The sequence below is a fragment of the Nerophis ophidion genome, linkage group LG27, assembly GCF_033978795.1.
Source record: "Nerophis ophidion isolate RoL-2023_Sa linkage group LG27, RoL_Noph_v1.0, whole genome shotgun sequence".
Lineage (NCBI taxonomy): Eukaryota > Metazoa > Chordata > Actinopteri > Syngnathiformes > Syngnathidae > Nerophis > Nerophis ophidion.
Window position 1 is genome coordinate 973437 of NC_084637.1, and position 18858 is coordinate 992294.

The following is an 18858-nucleotide window of genomic DNA, read 5'->3' on the forward strand; positions in this document are numbered from 1 at the left end:
TGCAGTGAATGTATATGTACAGTATGTATGTGTTTGTGCAGTGAATGTATATGTACAGTATGTATGTGTTTGTGCAGTGAATGTATATGTACAGTATGTATGTGTTTGTACAGTGAATGTATATGTACAGTATGTATGTGTTTGTGCAGTGAATGTATATGTACAGTATGTATGTGTTTGTACAGTGAATGTATATGTACAGTATGTATGTGTTTGTACAGTGAATGTATATGTACAGTATGTATGTGTTTGTGCAGTGAATGTATATGTACAGTATGTATGTGTTTGTGCAGTGAATGTATATGTACAGTATGTATGTGTTTGTACAGTGAATGTATATGTACAGTATGTATGTGTTTGTACAGTGAATGTATATGTACAGTATGTGTGTGTTTGTACAGTGAAAGTGCATGTGGATGTACAAACTTTGAATGTAAATGTATGTACTGTATTTGTGTAGGTTAGGTATACCTATGTGTGTCCGTATGAATAATGGTGTGTATGTGAGTATATATATATATATATATATATATGTGTGTATTTGTATGTTTGAGTCCCAGTGTGTGTGGGAGCCAGAGTTCGGCCCCAACCGCCCGCTGGTGAAAAGAGTTTGAGAAGCACTGTTCTGGTGTGATCACTTGTGTTGAAAAACTTGACATCTCTATCAATGTACATGCTTGGTTTTAGTCTTTATTCACATGCTGTGTATTAGTTGTACACATACACTAGATGGTATTCATACACTACTTTGTAATTAAAGCAGGTGTTATGCGCCTAAGTCCTGAGTCCTTGCAGGAATTGAAACAACATTTATGTTCAGTGCTTCATCTGGTGATTAACCACGTAGTTTGGTAGAAAGGTTGAAATAGTGTAAGAGGACTGTGTCCCTCCTCCCTGGAAGGCTGGGATCGTAAGGACATTTGGGAGCCCACCTGAGTCCAGGGGCCACTGTGGCTAAGGTGCTGCTAGAAGTAAACATCACTCTTGTTAGCACAATGCAGCTCATCTTGTTGATGTTGAAGCCCTCTTCTCTCCTGCCTGTCACCCCCAACAGAACAGGAGGAGAACTTTGAGTTCATCATCGTGTCGCTAACGGGTCAGACGTGGCATTTTGAAGCCACTTCGTATGAGGAAAGAGACGCGTGGGTGCAGGTCATTGAAGGTCAGATCCTGGCCAGTCTGCAGTCCTGCGAGAGCAGCAAGAACAAGGTGAGGTTCCCTCCTTCCATTAGTTGGACTTTCAAATACTTCTGGGGATTTTTTACACCTTTATTAGTATTGACTGTTATGAGTATTAACATGTTTTCCTGTATTATTTGACTTTGCTCTATCTATGGTACAATCAATCAAAGTTGATTTATATAGCCTGAATCACAAATGTCTCAAAGAGCTGCACAAACCACAACCACATGCTTGGCTGCTGCATCCACGCTCAAACAACTCTCTACCCAGTGGGCACAATGACAGTCCAGTCCATAGTGGATCTAACATAATAGTGTGAGAGTCCAGTCCATAGTGGATATAACATAATAGTGTGAGTCCAGTCCATAGTGGATCTAACATAATAGTGAGAGTCCAGTCCATAGTGGATCTAACATAATAGTGAGAGTCCAGTCCATAGTGGCTTCTACTCCAGCTTCCTCCCACCTCCAAAGACATGCACCTGGGGATAATTGATTGGCAACACCAAATGAGCGTTAGCCCTGCAATGAGGTAGTGACTTGTCCAGGGTGTACCCCGCCTTCTGCCCGTGTGCAGCTGAGATAGGCTACAGCACCCCCTGCGACTGCGTTAGGGACAAGCGGTAGAAAATGGAGAGCCAGGTGCTGCTGGTCCAACTTAAAACCCACCACTGTCTTCTTAATATTTGCACATTTCCTAGAAGGCTGTTTGGAATATTTGTGCTATGTTCCAGTTTGTCCACATTGCAGACATGCTGCTTGTTTACTTCATCACAACTTCCTGCTTTGGCAGTGCTCTTTGGTCAAAGTCCTTTTCAGTGGTGGAATATTCCGTGCATCATTAGTCAAAGCTGCACTAATATCAGGCTGTCTGTATGCATGAATACAATATTTTGTTTTCAGGTTTCATATTTTATCATGGCGGGCCGCCGCAATCAGTTGTACTTTTAGAGGAAAGCATGTCCTGGAAACATAAGGGTGGGGTTCTTGCTGTATTTTGTATTTAACAACTGTACCTTTGAGCAAGTTGCAAGTACCAATCGTGACATTTTGCTGGCCAATCTTTCTCTCAGTCTCGTCTGACCAGCCAGAGCGAGGCAATGGCGCTGCAGGCAATAAGAAATGTGCGTGGAAATAGCAGCTGTGCCGACTGCGACACTCAAAGTGAGTAGAGAGCCTTACTCAATGTTTGCATGAAGGCCGCTCTTTAATGTTGTTGTTTTGATGCGTGTTTTTTAGACCCTGACTGGGCCACTCTCAACCTGGCCGCCTTTAATGTTGTTGTTTTGATGCGTGTTCTTGCAGACCCTGACTGGGCCACTCTCAACCTGGCCGCTTTTAATGTTGTTGTTTTGATGCGTGTTCTTGCAGACCCTGACTGGGCCACTCTCAACCTGGCCGCCTTTAATGTTGTTGTTTTGATGCGTGTTCCTGCAGACCCTGACTGGGCCACTCTCAACCTGGCCGCCTTTAATGTTGTTGTTTTGATGCGTGTTCCTGCAGACCCTGACTGGGCCACTCTCAACCTGGCCGCCTTTAATGTTGTTGTTTTGATGCGTGTTCTTGCAGACCCTGACTGGGCCACTCTCAACCTGGCCGCTTTTAATGTTGTTGTTTTGATGCGTGTTCTTGCAGACCCTGACTGGGCCACTCTCAACCTGGCCGCCTTTAATGTTGTTGTTTTGATGCGTGTTCCTGCAGACCCTGACTGGGCCACTCTCAACCTGGCCGCCTTTAATGTTGTTGTTTTGATGCGTGTTCTTGCAGACCCTGACTGGGCCACTCTCAACCTGGCCGCCTTTAATGTTGTTGTTTTGATGCGTGTTCTTGCAGACCCTGACTGGGCCACTCTCAACCTGGCTGCCTTTAATGTTGTTGTTTTGATGCGTGTTCTTGCAGACCCTGACTGGGCCAGTCTCAACCTGGCCGCATTTAATGTTGTTGTTTTGATGCGTGTTCTTGCAGACCCTGACTGGGCCACTCTCAACCTGGCCGCCTTTAATGTTGTTGTTTTGATGCGTGTTCCTGCAGACCCTGACTGGGCCACTCTCAACCTGGCCGCCTTTAATGTTGTTGTTTTGATGCGTGTTCTTGCAGACCCTGACTGGGCCACTCTCAACCTGGCCGCCTTTAATGTTGTTGTTTTGATGCGTGTTCTTGCAGACCCTGACTGGGCCAGTCTCAACCTGGCCGCCTTTAATGTTGTTGTTTTGATGCGTGTTCTTGCAGACCCTGACTGGGCCAGTCTCAACCTGGGCGCCCTGATCTGCATTGAGTGTTCTGGGATTCACAGAAACTTGGGTACCCACTTGTCCAGAGTGCGCTCGCTGGACCTGGATGAGTGGTCCATGGAGCTGATCAAGGTCATGTCTGGCATTGGCAACGAGCTTGCCAACAGTGTGTGGGAGGCCAACTCACACGGTCACTTGAAACCTGCCCCAGATGCCAGCAGGTAGGAACAAGCCTCATGTCAGCAGGTGCTGATGTAGTGTTTGACTCCTGATTTCCAGCGGACACGTCCTGCGGAAATCAGGGTTAGTGAGAATGTTGCAGGGTTTCGATCGGTGGCGTTGTTTCGTCAATCAATCAATGTTTACTTATGTAGACCTAAATCACGAGTGTCTCAAAGGGCTGCACAAGCTACAACCACATCCTGGGCTCAGATCCCACATCAGGGCAAGGAAAAACTCAACTCAAATGAGAAATTTTGGAGGTGAGACTTTAGATGCATTGGAAACATCTATTTGTCCTATTTGAAGGTGGAAGTATACGCTAAGACTGATGTCCTCACCTCCAGTGGCTCTCCCTGCACTCCGGCCATTCTTAGATTAAATACTGTTTTACAGTGGTTCTCAGACTGGGTTCCAGGGACTCTGTGGGTTCATTTAGGACAGTCTACATGGAGCCTTAAAAGGTCTGCAACTCCGACAGTGTTTGGTCCATTGGGTTCCAGTTCTGCACTCCATGACTATGTACACACACATTGAGACTAAGTCTAGTTGTCAAAGAGAAAAGGCAAATGTTACAAATACAGCACAGTAATAAATAGACTTTTAGGAGCCCTAAAAGTGTACATATTACCAAGCGGGAGAAACAGTGAATCAACAGAGAACAAAATTGGGGAGTTAACTTCTTTTTCGGAAGCAGGAGAATGTTGAGTGGGTTCTAAATGTCGGCGCTGCCAAGACTGCCCGCCTTCTTCTTCTTTTTCTTTGAATGGCAGTTGGTAAGCAACTCTGTGATGTGCATCACTGCCACCCTCTAAGTGGAGTGTCAGTCTTGTCTTTTTATGACGTGTACGTGTCGCTTTACACCCTTTAAACATCTTCCAAATGCTTCTAAAATATCCTCCACTGCTATGCTAACGTATGTTTCAATATTTTCCTATTTCTTTTAATCTTCCTACACTGTGGGGGAAATAATAGATTTTCAGGTGCATTGCAATTGGGACATGGGTGATTATAAAATTGATGAGTAAACGTCAATAATCAATGATTCATGTGTTGCAAACTCAGTCAATAAGGCGACTGCAGCGAGACGCCTCACAGAGTGATCCTTTTTTAAGAGCACTTATGTTCCCTTTTTTCCCCATGAATTGAGTACATTTAATGGGAATTGATTGGACTTTTTCTTCAAACAAATTCACTGTTTTTAAAAGTTGGAAGTGATGAATCGTTAGTGAAACGAAAAGAGGAAAAAAGTGCATCAATAATGAAGCTCCTGAATCTAATCCTCATCAAATGTGAGGTGCCCACCTCGAGTATTCTTACATGCGCCACATTTTCTATTTAATTCCAATAATCACACAGCCCTGTTTTATTTTGGCCTACTAATTATGTCATAACCTCAATCTATTAATCATATCCTCCTCTTTCCTATTGCTATTACCTCTTCTTACCTTTGGACTCTGTAATATGGCTTACCTTTTCTTCCTTTCTTCCAATTATTCAAACATTTTTGCATTGACTTTACCACACATGTACCTGCTTTATTTATTCTAAAGATTTTCAGAAGTATTTCATATATTAAATCCTGTCTTCTTTCTGAAGCTACATTTTTGATTAAATGCATGGCGGCAGTTCCAGCAGAAAACTTTCATTTATTTTCCTCTGTCCATTTATTTTGCCAAGTCAATTCCTATTAATTACCCCATAAAAAAAATGTATTCCAAACTATTTTGGGGGTAGGTTGACTGGCAACACTAAATGCTCCCTAGTGTGTGAATGTTGTACATCTGTGTTGATGATGTGGTGACTTGTCCAGGGTGTACACTGCCTTCCACCCAAATGCCGCTGAGATAGGCTCCAGCACCCCAAAAGGGACAAGTGGTAAAAAATGGATGGATGGATGTTTTATTGTGAAACAACTGTTGAAGCTCCTTCCTGACTTTTTTTCAAGTTCTAGATTCACCTGCATTTATTTTGACATATTCTGAATACTTTTCCTCAATAGATTTTTTTCTATCTGATATTTTATATTTGCATATCCACGTGTTGGATGTCGGACATCTGCTGCAGTATGTCTAGAATTGGTGGAATATTATCTCTCTGATCTTTTTTTATATCCATCCAAAACTCTTAACCTTTTTCTTACTATCCCCTTCCAACTTGATCCTGTCACAAATCAGACTATGACTTGGCGCCAAAATGTTGAAGTTGATAAGCTCTTGGATGGTGGCCTTGATGGGCTCGGTGCCGTTCTCTCTGCCAAACTCACCTGACAGTGTTTGTGCTTGCTTTTTGTAGTTTATTATCTTGAAACCTTGTTTGGGGAATAGTGGGAAACACTATATGCGGGAGAAATTTCAAGCTTGGCATGTGCCGTGAGAAATGGTCAAATTGCATGACTGTCACGCTCAAAGCGTGAGGCTTGACATCCCTGGTTACATCGTTAAACAAATATTATATCTCAGTATTGTTGTGGTATTATTTTCTCTCTATAGTCTACTTGCTACAGTAAGTTCCTCTTCATTGCCGTTTACTCTTCGATGTAACACGGTTGCAGACCTCTGTTTAGGTGTACTCAATAATGTCGCAAAGGGGGGGAAAGTGTCCGGTAAGTTTCTGGAAACTTTCCCGAAATTTACCACAGGAAGTTAAGATCGGGTATTTTGGAAATATTGACCACTTTTTGACTATTCCAAGTTGGACAGCGTCCATGGGAATGAATGGAGAATTGCAACAATGATATATATTATTGAGCACTTGTCTACATGCTGCTGCACCTTTCTGGCATACCTGACCTAGCTCTTTGCTCACTATTTGCAGATGTACACCACCTTCCTCCCTACATTGGGGGGGGGTGTCTCCACACATCAGATGGTGTACGTGGCATTATTCTCTTTCTGTTGATTTATTCTTGTAAAAGACTATTGCAATGCCACACACAGATATATAAATAGTCAGCTAAACTGTTGGAGTTGTCTTTCAAATTATTTGTCTGATGGACAAATGAAAAGAAATAGGCTAGATGAATAAATGAAGAGTCAATCAGCATGTTAAATCAAACTATAAGCTACATTCTTGTATGACAACAGCACGGCTAGCAGAACAGAAGACAGAGGAAACTACACCTTTTCATTTACTATTTGCTATTTGAACTTTACACACCACAAAAAAGCTCAATTCGGATCGCTAAGGTTGTTAGCATAAATGAATAGGATTTAACAATGAGAAAATTAGCATCACGGATAAGGGAGAAATATTTTGAGTTCATTATGAGACTGTGGTGGTACATAAACCTAGCTAGCTAGAGATATTGGCCCCAAAATCATGTAACAGGTACAGGAAGAGCTAGTGTGCTGGAGTAGTCTACAGTCATACAGTAACATTAAGCAATTACACATCTATTACACTTCAATATTATACATCAAATATATTAACCCCAGTAATATCATCAACTCTTAGCTGACTGGATGAAGTTCTTGGGCTCAAATACGAGTGTGGCCTCCATAGTCCTGCTGTATTGTGTAGCATGCTGGCAACTATCCCAGCATGTGATGGAGGAATGCACAGTGCAGGGTTGAAATGCTACTAATTTGCATAAAATCAGGTTGTTTTAGCTAATAGTCATGCTGCAAGATCTAGCATGTTGCATTTAATGTTTATTCCCGTTCATTTCCCATTAATTCCTGTTAATTCCCATGGAAAGTTTCCAACTTTGAATATTCCTGGAATTGTGCAACCCTGGTACTAAACACTATTTCTTGTGTTGTTTTGCTACATTACGTGCAAGCTAGTTTAGTGCCTAGCATAATTTCTTGTATCCTGCTCTCTCTTGTTCAGGGTGTTGCATGTTTAGCTATTCCTCATCCTCCAGTCATGATACTTAGAAGAAATGTCATTTATTGGTAGTTAGTATTAACTTTTTGAGCTGCTCCACACTGTGTATGGATATACTGAAGCTGTGCTAGCTAGCCACCTCTGTCAGGACACTAAATAGCATTGCCAATGTTCATTGCCTTGTTGCTCTTCATTTTGTGGGCCACTGCTGGAATAAGCCATCAACATAGAATTGTAATCTTTATGATAAGCCAAATTGATATTGCTCCTGTCATATGTCAATCATATTGCACAACTGTAATAAACACAGCTGTCATGACATCATTTTGCTTAAATGTGCACAACCAGGGAGAATTCTTAACAGGTAGCGCAAAACTATTCACAACATTCTGTATTGATCTATGGCAGCTTGCCAAAGAAAAGAATGCATGGTAAAGACTGTGGTGTGGCCCTCAGGGTTGTGGTCTGTCTGCACTCGCTGATGTTTTCTTCTCAACATCACAGCTGAGAGAGCGACTCCCTCCACCTGGACCAACCATGTCTTCAAAAATCACTTTCAATCTCCGAACTTTAATAGCCAGAGTACTACTTAGTGTTGGTATGTTTAGGCAAGCAGAAGTAGGAATAAGAACAAGAGTATAAAACACATGATTGCAGTAAAATGCAAATGAACATAAATCAGGTATGCATTCATTGACAGACTGCACACACACACACACACACACACACACACACACACACACACACGCCGTGCGTATTGACGTGCCATTAAGCCTAGTCCATCAGAGTGCTAATGCTTTTATTGTTGCTCATGTTCCTATTTATTTATGAATCTGATGTATGTGTTTCCCCGTGAAGAGATTAGAGCAAGTCAATATTATCTCAATTTAGCCGCGCCGCTCCACTGCAGCTGCATTACTCTCCAGCCCGTCAATAGTATTATCAGGCTATTCCTTAAGTGCCTCACATTCCCTCCCGCCCTTTCCCTGTCCAGTCCTCATGACTTGTGTCTAATCTGCTGAGCATCACCCAGCTGGGTGTTGCTAAGTGTGACCTGAGCACACGTCCAATACTGTCGTTAACAAACATTGATCACTTCAGCCTGCTGTTTGCCTACAAAACTTTCTCTTACTCTGCAATTGTAGCTTTCCTGGAACATTTCCTGGATGTTCCCTGGTCTGTCCGTTATCCCAGCTGAGTAGTCTGCACCCGCAGAAAGGCACGACAGATTTATAGAGCCGGTGGTGGTCCATTGAGTGACATGTTGGAATGTTGCACACACTTCTTAACATAAACCCTTTTTGGTTTTTTACTTGTATTTCTTTTATAGACATCATTTTGTATTACAATATTGTTGTGCTAAATCTACTAAACATAACACAGCAATAAGTTGAGCTTAAAACACTTTTTAAAGATGTTCAAAGAATGTGATTCTTTTATAAAGCTACTGTATCAATCTCCTTGCAGCTCACCAGCAGGGGTCTCAAACACGTGGCCCGCGAGATGTTATTTTGCGGCCTGCACCTTGATGTCAAAATTTAATGATGGTGTGGCCCGCGAGTTTTATATGAATGGCGATTTACAGCGTCATACTTGTATACCCTCGATTTTTCCGAGAGACTCCCAATTTCCAGTGCCCCACCAGGGGTAATCATCCTCCTAAATATCACCCAAACAATAATATTAAGGTGGCAACGTGGAGGAACTGCCTTTAGCGTCCTCAACAATCCGTACAAACAGCGTGCCAGCACAGCCACATGCTACATTTGGTCTCTGTAGACGCAGCAGGTGACTGCAAGACATAGTTGATTAACAGCCATACAGGTCACACTGAGGGTGGCCGTATAAACAACGCCAATACTGTTACAAATATGTGCCACACTGTGAACCCACACCAAACAAGAATGACAAACACATTTTGGGAGAACATCCGCACCGTAACACAACATAGATAGATAGATAGATAGATAGTACTTTATTGATTCCTTCAGGAAAATTAAAATTCCAGCAGCAGTGTCCAGAGTTGAGATCAATTTAAAAAAAAGTAAAAAGTAAATAATGGGGGTTTAAAAGGAAACAAAATAGAGAAATATTACAAAAAGAATAAAAACAATGGGAATAACAATATAACAGTAAAATAAGAATATAACAAGACAAAGTAGGCAGTAGTGACCATGTTATGAAAACGTATTGCACTGTTATTGTTTTGCATCCCCTGTCATCCTAGTACCCCCCGCCCCCGTCCCAGAGAGGAGTTGTACAGTCTAATGGCGTGTGGGACAAAGGAGTTCTTGAGTCTATTAGTCCTGCACTTGGGATGAAGCAGTCTAGAACTGAACAGGCTCCTCTGGCTACTGATAACACTATGCAGAGGGTGACTGGCATCATCCAGGATGCTCACTAGTTTGTCAACAGTCCTCTTCTCTGCCACCCTCACCAGTGAGTCCACTTTCATTCCCATTGTAGAACCGGCCCGCCTGATCAGTTTCTCAAGCCTGGAGCTGTCCTTCTTAGATGTACTGCCCCCCCAGCACACTACCATGTAGAACAGAACCACAGACTGGTAGTACATCCACAGGAGTTTTCTCCATACATAACATAAACACAACAGAACAAATACCCAGAATCCCATTCAGCCCTAACTCTTCCGGGCTACAATATACACCCTGCCTCCTATTGTATGACATTATATCACCTTTGTCTTTGTTCTGAAGAATCCTCAGTTTTCAAAGTTAACTGGGATACATGTTACACCATGTGACAGTGAAATAGTTGCTTTGTGCTTCTAATAGTCCATTACAGAATTAGGAGAGCATCAAGAGGAAGAAAGTGCCTCAATTTTGACCGACATATTTTGATAATCTAGTCATAAATATTAAATATGTTTTTTTAAATGTATAAATGTGTCCTCATAAAATACAAGTAATTTAGAGCTCTGAACTCTCAATGGCTTTACCATTTATTTCAATCAGAATCTTATCAACGTTTTTATGGCTTCTATTTGAAGGAAATATAATATTTGTTTTATTTATATTTAAGGATAATTCATTACATTTAAACCAATTAACTAAAGGTAAATGGGTTATACTAGTATAGCGCTTTTCTACCTTTTTAAGCTACTCAAAGCACTTTGACACTATTTCCACATTCACACACTGATGGCGGGAGCTGCCATGCCAGGCCCTAACCACCACCCATCAGGAGCAAGGGTGAAGTGTCTTGCTCAAGGACACAACAAACGTGACGAGGTTGGTAGAAAGTGGGGATTGAACCAGGAACCCTCAGGTTGCTGGAACAGCCCCTCTCCCAACTTCACCACACCGACCCCAACTAACTAATCAACTAATTATATATGCGGTATAGCTTGGTTGGTAGAGTGGCTGTGCCAGCAACTAGAGGGTTCCAGGTTCGATCCCCGCTTCGGCCATCCTAGTCCCTGCCTTTGTGTCCTTGGGCAAGACACTTGACCCACCTGCTCCCAGTGCCACCCACACTGCTTTAAATATAACTTAGATATTGGGTTTTCTCTATGTAAAGCGCTTTGAGTCACTAGAGAAAAGCGCTATATAAATGTAATTGACTTCACTAATTAACTTCAATCAACTACTACTAATTGATTATTTGCAAGAGTTTGAAGGCTTTTAAGAGTTTTGTGTGACATAGATAAATTGGTGTCATCAGCAAAGATGACTTTGTGAAGGATAATTGAGGAGTTGAAGTATGATATGAAAAGAAGTGGTCTCAATATGGAGCCCTGTGGAACTCCACATCTTCTCATTTTACTTTGACATTTGCTGCTATGGATTGTCTCATGTTGCTCCCTTTCTAAATAATAACTCAGTGCAAGCCCTCTGATAGCATATTGTTGCAATTTACTTCATAAAAAGTCCAAATCAGTGGTATAAAATACTTTTGTTCACTCCACATTGATTAGTTCAATTAGTTCAGGGATTTCCTTACCGGTGGTATTCCTCTTCTTGACGCCATATTGGGATGTGATGAGTAGATTTACTTAATCCAAGTAGCCGCTTATTCTCTTGTATACAACTCTTTCAAGTACCTTTGAGAATGTTGGTAGAATGGAAGTAGGTTGATCTTTTTGCAAGTAGTTGTCATCAGCAGCTTTGTGAATTGGTCATATTCTTGCACTCTTTGTCATTTGGGTAACACTTATTGGAGCGTAGAGAGATTTATAAAGTAGACAAGCGGATCTGCAATTTCATGTACAATCCATTTTACAATTTTGCTACAACATCCACAGCAGCAGTGTGGGGACTTTTCGGGTTTTATAATAATTGTAATACCTTTTGATTTGTTAGTAGGTGCAAGAAAAAAAGAGTTGAAATAGTTACCTTTGAGTTAATGTTGGTATTCTGTTTCCCTTTGCGGGGTTACCTTTTTTGAAACCCAAAATGTTTCCTGGCTGGGCACATTTTTAAAATACTTTGCTGCCTTGCTTTTGATCACCACAAGAAGACTTTATACAATCAGTACAATTGTTTCTGCCCTCTTCTTTGTATTGCAGGAGTCAGTTTATTTTTATATTTAGTCTACTTTTCTATTTTAATTAGTAGGACTTTGGATGCAGCATTTGTAGAGCTTATTTTTCTGATTGATTGACTTGATTGTGCCCCCAGTGAGCCATTCTTTCTCCACTTTTGTATCGTTTTTGATATTCCTTTCTCGTATCACTCTGTTGACGCTGTTAGTTATTTGATTGATTAAAGCATTTTAGGATTCTCCCGGACTTATACAACTATAGACAGAATTCGACGTGTTGTGCCTAAGGTTTTCACATAATATATTTAAGTATCTTTCTGGTAATATTTTTACTTTCCTTTTGGGAGTAGGTTTACCATGTTGATCCCCTTTATTTCAAGATGGATATAGAGAATAATAATAATAATCATAGATTCAAGTCGACATAGAATCATTCTTAATCTCCGGATGATCCAAGCAGCGTTTAACACCATCTAGCTCCTTCTGATGATGTCATCATTCAAAAAAAAAAAAAGCTTGAAAATGTCACAGTCTTCACTGGAAGTTCACATTCGGCGGAACAAGAAACGCCATTTTTGATGCAGAACCCGGGCCGGTCGTTTTGCAGCCAGCAGAAAAGGTTGAGAGGGGAGGCAGAGGGGGAGACGGAACAATGGAACACTCACCCCACCCCCCAGCCCCCACATGAGCTCTCAAGTGAGTAATAGAGGCCGAAATTTCATTTTGCAAGTGGCTGATTTAATGATCCAAAGGGTAATTAATGGCCTGATTATCTTAATGTTAAATATGGCCACTAGCAATTACAATGACCTCCTGTCTGTCAAGGTCTGCCCCCCATACTCACACCTTCCAAGCACCTCCTGTTTGCATGAAGGGAAGACTCAGCAGAACACAACCAGCGTGTGAGAGGAGTTGCTATGGTGAATATTTCCAGAACGGAGAACATTGAAGAAGTCCGAGGAGAATGAAAAGAAACCAAGGGAATGTTGGTGGAGAGAGAGTAGAGTGTGGAGCTAAAATGAGGATTAAGGGAAGAAGAACCTTAAGGGAGGGAAATGACGGCAGTCAGGATGGTGGCGGTAAAGAATCGGAGGAGCCCGGAGAAATGTGGCAGGAAGGCTGGAGGTGCATTAGCATGACTGGAGGCCGCCCAGAGGGAGGAATTATGTTCATAGAGATCACAGCAGGTCTTAACGTCCAATGAGATTTGTGACAGGCATCTTCTCATCATGTCTTCTGGTTTATTCACGCCCATCAGGGCTCGCCAGAAGCCTACCCACAAAATCCTATAGTTCTAGGGAGACTAAGACGATGTTCCCGCTACAGGTCAATTGGAATTTTTTGCCAAAATGTTACATGGATCTGATTTTTTTTTTAATGCCAGTGTGAACCGTACAATTTTTAGTTGTTTTTTTTCAAATCCGACTGAGACTTATTTTGTACGTGTTCGACAAACCCTTCACCAAAATAGACGGTCACTAACACATGGAGGGCAAATGAAAAGATGTTTTAGAACTCACATTAATGTCCTAGAACTCTTGGCTCCAACTCCTCACTCTCACATGTGTCGAAGCCCTCTTCCTTCTTAGTCTTCTACACAAAATGATTTAGTTCAGAACATGTGGACTCTGATTGCACAAAATCCTGGAAATTGGGACAAATGCACCAAGTGTGAGAGCTACAGGAATCAAAGTCATGTTGACATTGCAGCACATGTGACGTCCTATCCTGCTTTGTGCAAGCGAAGACTACTTCTCAAACCCAAGCTCTTAACACACACCTCACATCAAAAGATCCATTTAACAACCAAAAAATGGATTGGGCTTTACAGCCTGCAGTTTGAGCATTACTAATTGTGTTATTAGAAATGTCAACTAGGATGATAAACAATGCTGGATGTAGAGCACATACAAAGCCTTTATTTATCAAATCGACAATATTGAAATTCAATGATTTTGTGAATTTGCCAAAATAATACACAAAACAAACTTTAAACTGCTAGCTAAGAATGTACTAGCGTTCTTCTCAACAAAAGAGGATTAATATAACCTTAGATAAAAATGTATTTTTTAACATCTGTATGCACGTACAACCTTTAGCATATCAGTATGTGCAAGTAAATGATGGAATGTAAAGAAAATGTAAAAATGTGATGCATTATTTTGAAAGTGTGTTTATGTTCAAACAGTGAGACTGCTCTACTTGCTGAGAATGACCACCATCTGCACAACCTAGTCCATACCACCACCAATCCAGGATACACATTTGCAATAAAAATGAAGGCAAAAAAGGCCACGCGTATTACAAGGAAGAACATGAAAATATCCTCAATTCATTTAAAAAAAAAATAGATGGTGAAAATTTGAACAAGTTGAAGGATGGAAGCGTTTAGGACAGATCATATCAACGGAGGGATCATGTGAGGAAGAAATTCAATGTCAGTTAAAAGGGCTTTCAGTAATATGTGCTCAGTTTTAGCATCAAGGATAATAGCCTTACAGCAAAGATTCTGAAAACTTCGGAAAAAGTGCTATACAACATCTACATAATTATATGGATCTGAAACCTGGACAACAACTACATCAATTACAAAAAGACTGGAATCATTTGAGATACCGTGCCATACCAACTTTATCTATAAAGCCCTTGAAAAAGAAGAAAGGGCTGTAGACCACAAAGAAATAGAGACAAAGGACAGACTAAAAAATAACATTTAAAACAGAAGTAAAATACACATTGAAAAAGCAAATACAAGTTATCCTAAGAACAGTCAGTTACAAAGTTTAAAACAGTTAAAACAATTAAAAACAGTTTAAAGACTCATGCTGGGTTAAAAGCCAGTGAATAAAAATGGGTTTTAAGAAGAGTCTTAAAAGTAGCCAAAGAAGGTGCCTGTCTCACGTGGAGAGGGAGATGCTTCCAGAGTTTGGGACCCGCAACAAAGGAGGTCCTGGTGTGGTGTATTTGTAGAATATTCCTGCAAAAAAAGCAAAACCAACGAAGAAGTACTAAGAACGGCAAACCTACATACAGACATCATCTGTTCCAGACTCAACTCCTGCAGGGCAACATAGAAGGGAAAAGGAAAAGAGGAAGACCAAAGTGCTGATGGGTGGATAACATCACAACTTGGAATAATAAATGCTATCAGGACTGTAAAATAACTGCTAACCATGAACCATGACATTCAACCCTCGGTGAGAAGCTGCAACTCGATGATAACCCTGACCCCTGACGCCTGACCCCAACCCTAACCCTGACCCTAGCCCTGACCCTGACCCTGACCCCTGACCCTGACCCCTGACCCTGACCCCTGACCCTATCTGAACCTGAAGGCTTACATCTCCAACAAGTCATATACTGTAGCACTAGCAGGTCTTCAGAGAAAGCTCCTTCAGATAGCAGATTCCTTCACAGGGTTGAAAAGTTGGGACTAGTATGAGTCTGCAAACTCCTCATTCTAAGCTTAATGCACATAATTGACACTTGTGTGTGACGTATACAAGTCTGCTCCCAATGCTGCACATAATTGACAATTGTGTGTGACGTATACAAGTCTGCTCCCAATGCTGCACATAATTGACAATTGTGTGTGACGTATACAAGTCTGCTCCCAATGCTGCACATAATTGACACTTGTGTGTGACGTATACAAGTCTGCTCCCAATGCTGCACATAATTGACAATTGTGTGTGACGTATACAAGTCTGCTCCCAATGCTGCACATAATTGACAATTGTGTGTGACGTATACAAGTCTGCTCCCAATGCTGCACATAATTGACAATTGTGTGTGACGTATACAAGTCTGCTCCCAATGCTGCACATAGTTGACAATTGTGTGTGACGTATACAAGTCTGCTCCCAATGCTGCACATAGTTGACAATTGTGTGTGACGTATACAAGTCTGCTCCCAATGCTGCACATAATTGACAATTGTGTGTGACGTATACAAGTCTGCTCCCAATGCTGCACATAGTTGACAATTGTGTGTGACGTATACAAGTCTGCTCCCAATGCTGCACATAGTTGACAATTGTGTGTGACGTATACAAGTCTGCTCCCAATGCTGCACATAGTTGACAATTGTGTGTGACGTATACAAGTCTGCTCCCAATGCTACACATAATTGACAATTGTGTGTGACGTATACAAGTCTGCTCCCAATGCTGCACATAATTGACAATTGTGTGTGACGTATACAAGTCTGCTCCCAATGCTGCACATAATTGACAATTGTGTGTGACGTATACAAGTCTGCTCCCAATGCTGCACATAATTGACAATTGTGTGTGACGTATACAAGTCTGCTCCCAATGCTGCACATAATTGACAATTGTGTGTGACGTATACAAGTCTGCTCCCAATGCTGCACATAATTGACAATTGTGTGTGACGTATACAAGTCTGCTCCCAATGCTGCACAGCCTAGTGTGGAAAGAATAGGACTTCTAGGCAAAGCCACCAAGGTGACACGACATTTTTAGGAGTGATGGTACACGGACTAAAGTTTATGGACTTTTGTTGGATGTCATTTTTTGGGGGGGTGGTCATGTGCAAGGACTAGTCACGTCTACTCAGCTCCACACTACTGAGGGATGCTTGTTGACGTGTGTCCCTGCAGTACTGATAAAGCTGCACAACTCTGCTGTGCCGTAGGGAACCTGTGCAAGCACTTCCTCTGCAGTCCGAACCACAAAAAGACTCAACCATCTAAACGTTCCCATTAACCTCTGGCTGCCCGCGGTCAAGCGTTATCACCTCAGCTGGCATGCTCGCCGCTGTCAGCGCCACAGCTGATGCCACAGCTGAGGGCGCTGCTATGTTTGGGCGGGCTGCCCGTGGTAGAACGGCCACAGGGCTTTGACTGCTTTAGTCAACACTGCTGTAGCACTCTCGCTCGTGTTGGTGTCCCAGCTCATTGTTTTAATGATGTGTGGGAAGACATGCCAACAACACCCGGCGGACGCAGGCAGGCCTCGGCTGCCAGAGGGTCGGACTCGCCATGCGCTCAATCTTGCTTTCTCTAAGCTTTTTACCAGCTGGAGTTTGCTTAACTTGCTTTTTGTGTTTTACCACCACAGAAGTCTGCCTCAAAAGTCATTAATCCGTCCAAATAGAGGTGGGAATCTTTGGCCGCCTCACCATTCCTTTACTCTTTCAATACAAATCGATTAGTGATGCATCTTTCATTTAAATTTTGTTTCACTAAATAAGAAATGATCAGTGGCCACTTTTAAAAACAGTGCATTTGTAATAAGACATTTATGACATTGAAGTGTCCTATAATGGAGGAGCTGCTCTGATCTCTCCATGCAGTCACACATTTTGCAAATGGCTGCCTTACTTTCATGTACCATTAAACATTTATTATCGATTATTAACGTTTACCAATCAATTATAGCATTTCTGTTCAGTTTCAGTTTATTTGCAAGGTGCATGCCATGCAATGTAATGCATCACATATTTGCACTTGTTTCATCACAGCACGTCTGAAAAGGAGTAGGAAGAAGCTGAGCTTATATTTTCATACCATAGCAACGTTATTCCATTTCCTTCTTCTCAGGAACAGAGCAGTGAACAAATAAATAATATACCATAGTAAGCAAACAAATATTAAATACGTAAATAATCTTTGACTCAATTAAAAAAAAGGTTGAAGATGTTCATCATAATTCTTGTTGTGTGAACTTTTTGAATACGAATCACGTTGCTGCTTTCTTTCATTTCTTTACTTCCTCCATTCCATCATTCATTCCACATGCTGATGAACTAAAGGTGTTAAGTGTTGTACGCACAGACAAATGTTTTAATTACATTTTGCTCTGAGGTTATATTTCTCCTCTTTTGTTTGCAAAGTCACCAAATGGTTTAATTTCAATAATTGTGATATGATAAATAAAGTGTTCGTATGTTGTCTGTATCCAACATGATGTATTATTATAACTGATCTTTTTTCTAACACGGTTAATGAATGAAGTTTACTTTTGTAGTTATCTCCCATATTTCTGCACACTCAGATATGTAACACTAGTGAGCAGAAGAGAATATGAAGTCATTTTTAGTCTAAAACATGTTTTGCTTTATTCATTATTGACGTGTTTCTTGCTACTTTATGTTGTATATTTTTCACATGAGATTTCCAAATCATTTTATCTTCTATTATTACACACAAAAATGTGTTTTCTTTTACCCTCTTTTAATATTTACTCCGTTTTTTGGTATTTGTGTTTGACTTTCTCTTCTTCTGTTACCAAATAACATTATTTTTGTGTGACTGAGATTCAAAGCTAGTCTCTTTTTGTCAAAGCATCTTTTTAATTTGTTATTATTTGTATTATCTTCTGTGTGTTCTCTCCTGAACAAAACATAGTTGTGTCATCTGCAAATAATACTAACTTTATGTCCTTTGTAACTTTACAAATGTCATTCATATAGAGATTGATATAGAGTATTGATATAGAGTATTGATATAGAGTATTGATCCCTGAGGTGCGCCACAGGATATTTTTAGCTCTGTGGAAGTGTGTTTGCCAATCTTCACGTGTTGCTTCCTGTTGGTTGAGTAGCTTCTTACCCAGTTCAATACCAACCCTCTGATGCCATACGTTCTTATTTTTCAAAAAGATGTTAATAAACACGTCCGAATTGCGATGCATCTAAAAATGGATTATTTCCCCCACCTCTAGATCCAAATGTTGGTGCTCACCATTCAGCACTAATAAGATGACTTCACCCACTTGGATTTAAGATCCGATGGCACAATCATGTTGGTTCACAAAGAAAGAAACTTAAAGGGGAACATTATCAGCAGACCTATGTAAGCGTCAATATATACCTTGATGGTGCAGAAAAAAGACCATGTATTTTTTTAACCGATTTCCGAACTCTAAATG

The 18858-nt window shown here is 41.0% G+C and overlaps 1 protein-coding gene across 6 annotated transcripts in view; it reads left to right on the forward strand.

Moving 5' to 3' along the window:
• Window positions 1-18858, forward strand: part of agap1 (ArfGAP with GTPase domain, ankyrin repeat and PH domain 1) — a 131871-nt gene that overhangs the window by 103685 nt on the left and 9328 nt on the right. For all 6 annotated transcript variants that reach the window (XR_009804602.1, XM_061889319.1, XM_061889320.1 and 3 more), the window contains 3 exons: window positions 1055-1209; window positions 2255-2345; window positions 3411-3633. Coding sequence is in view for 5 of the 6 variants with exons in the window: in XM_061889319.1 (XP_061745303.1) it covers window positions 1055-1209; window positions 2255-2345; window positions 3411-3633 (469 nt within the window). In the remaining variant the exon portion in view is untranslated. The remainder of the gene's footprint in view (window positions 1-1054; window positions 1210-2254; window positions 2346-3410; window positions 3634-18858) is intronic.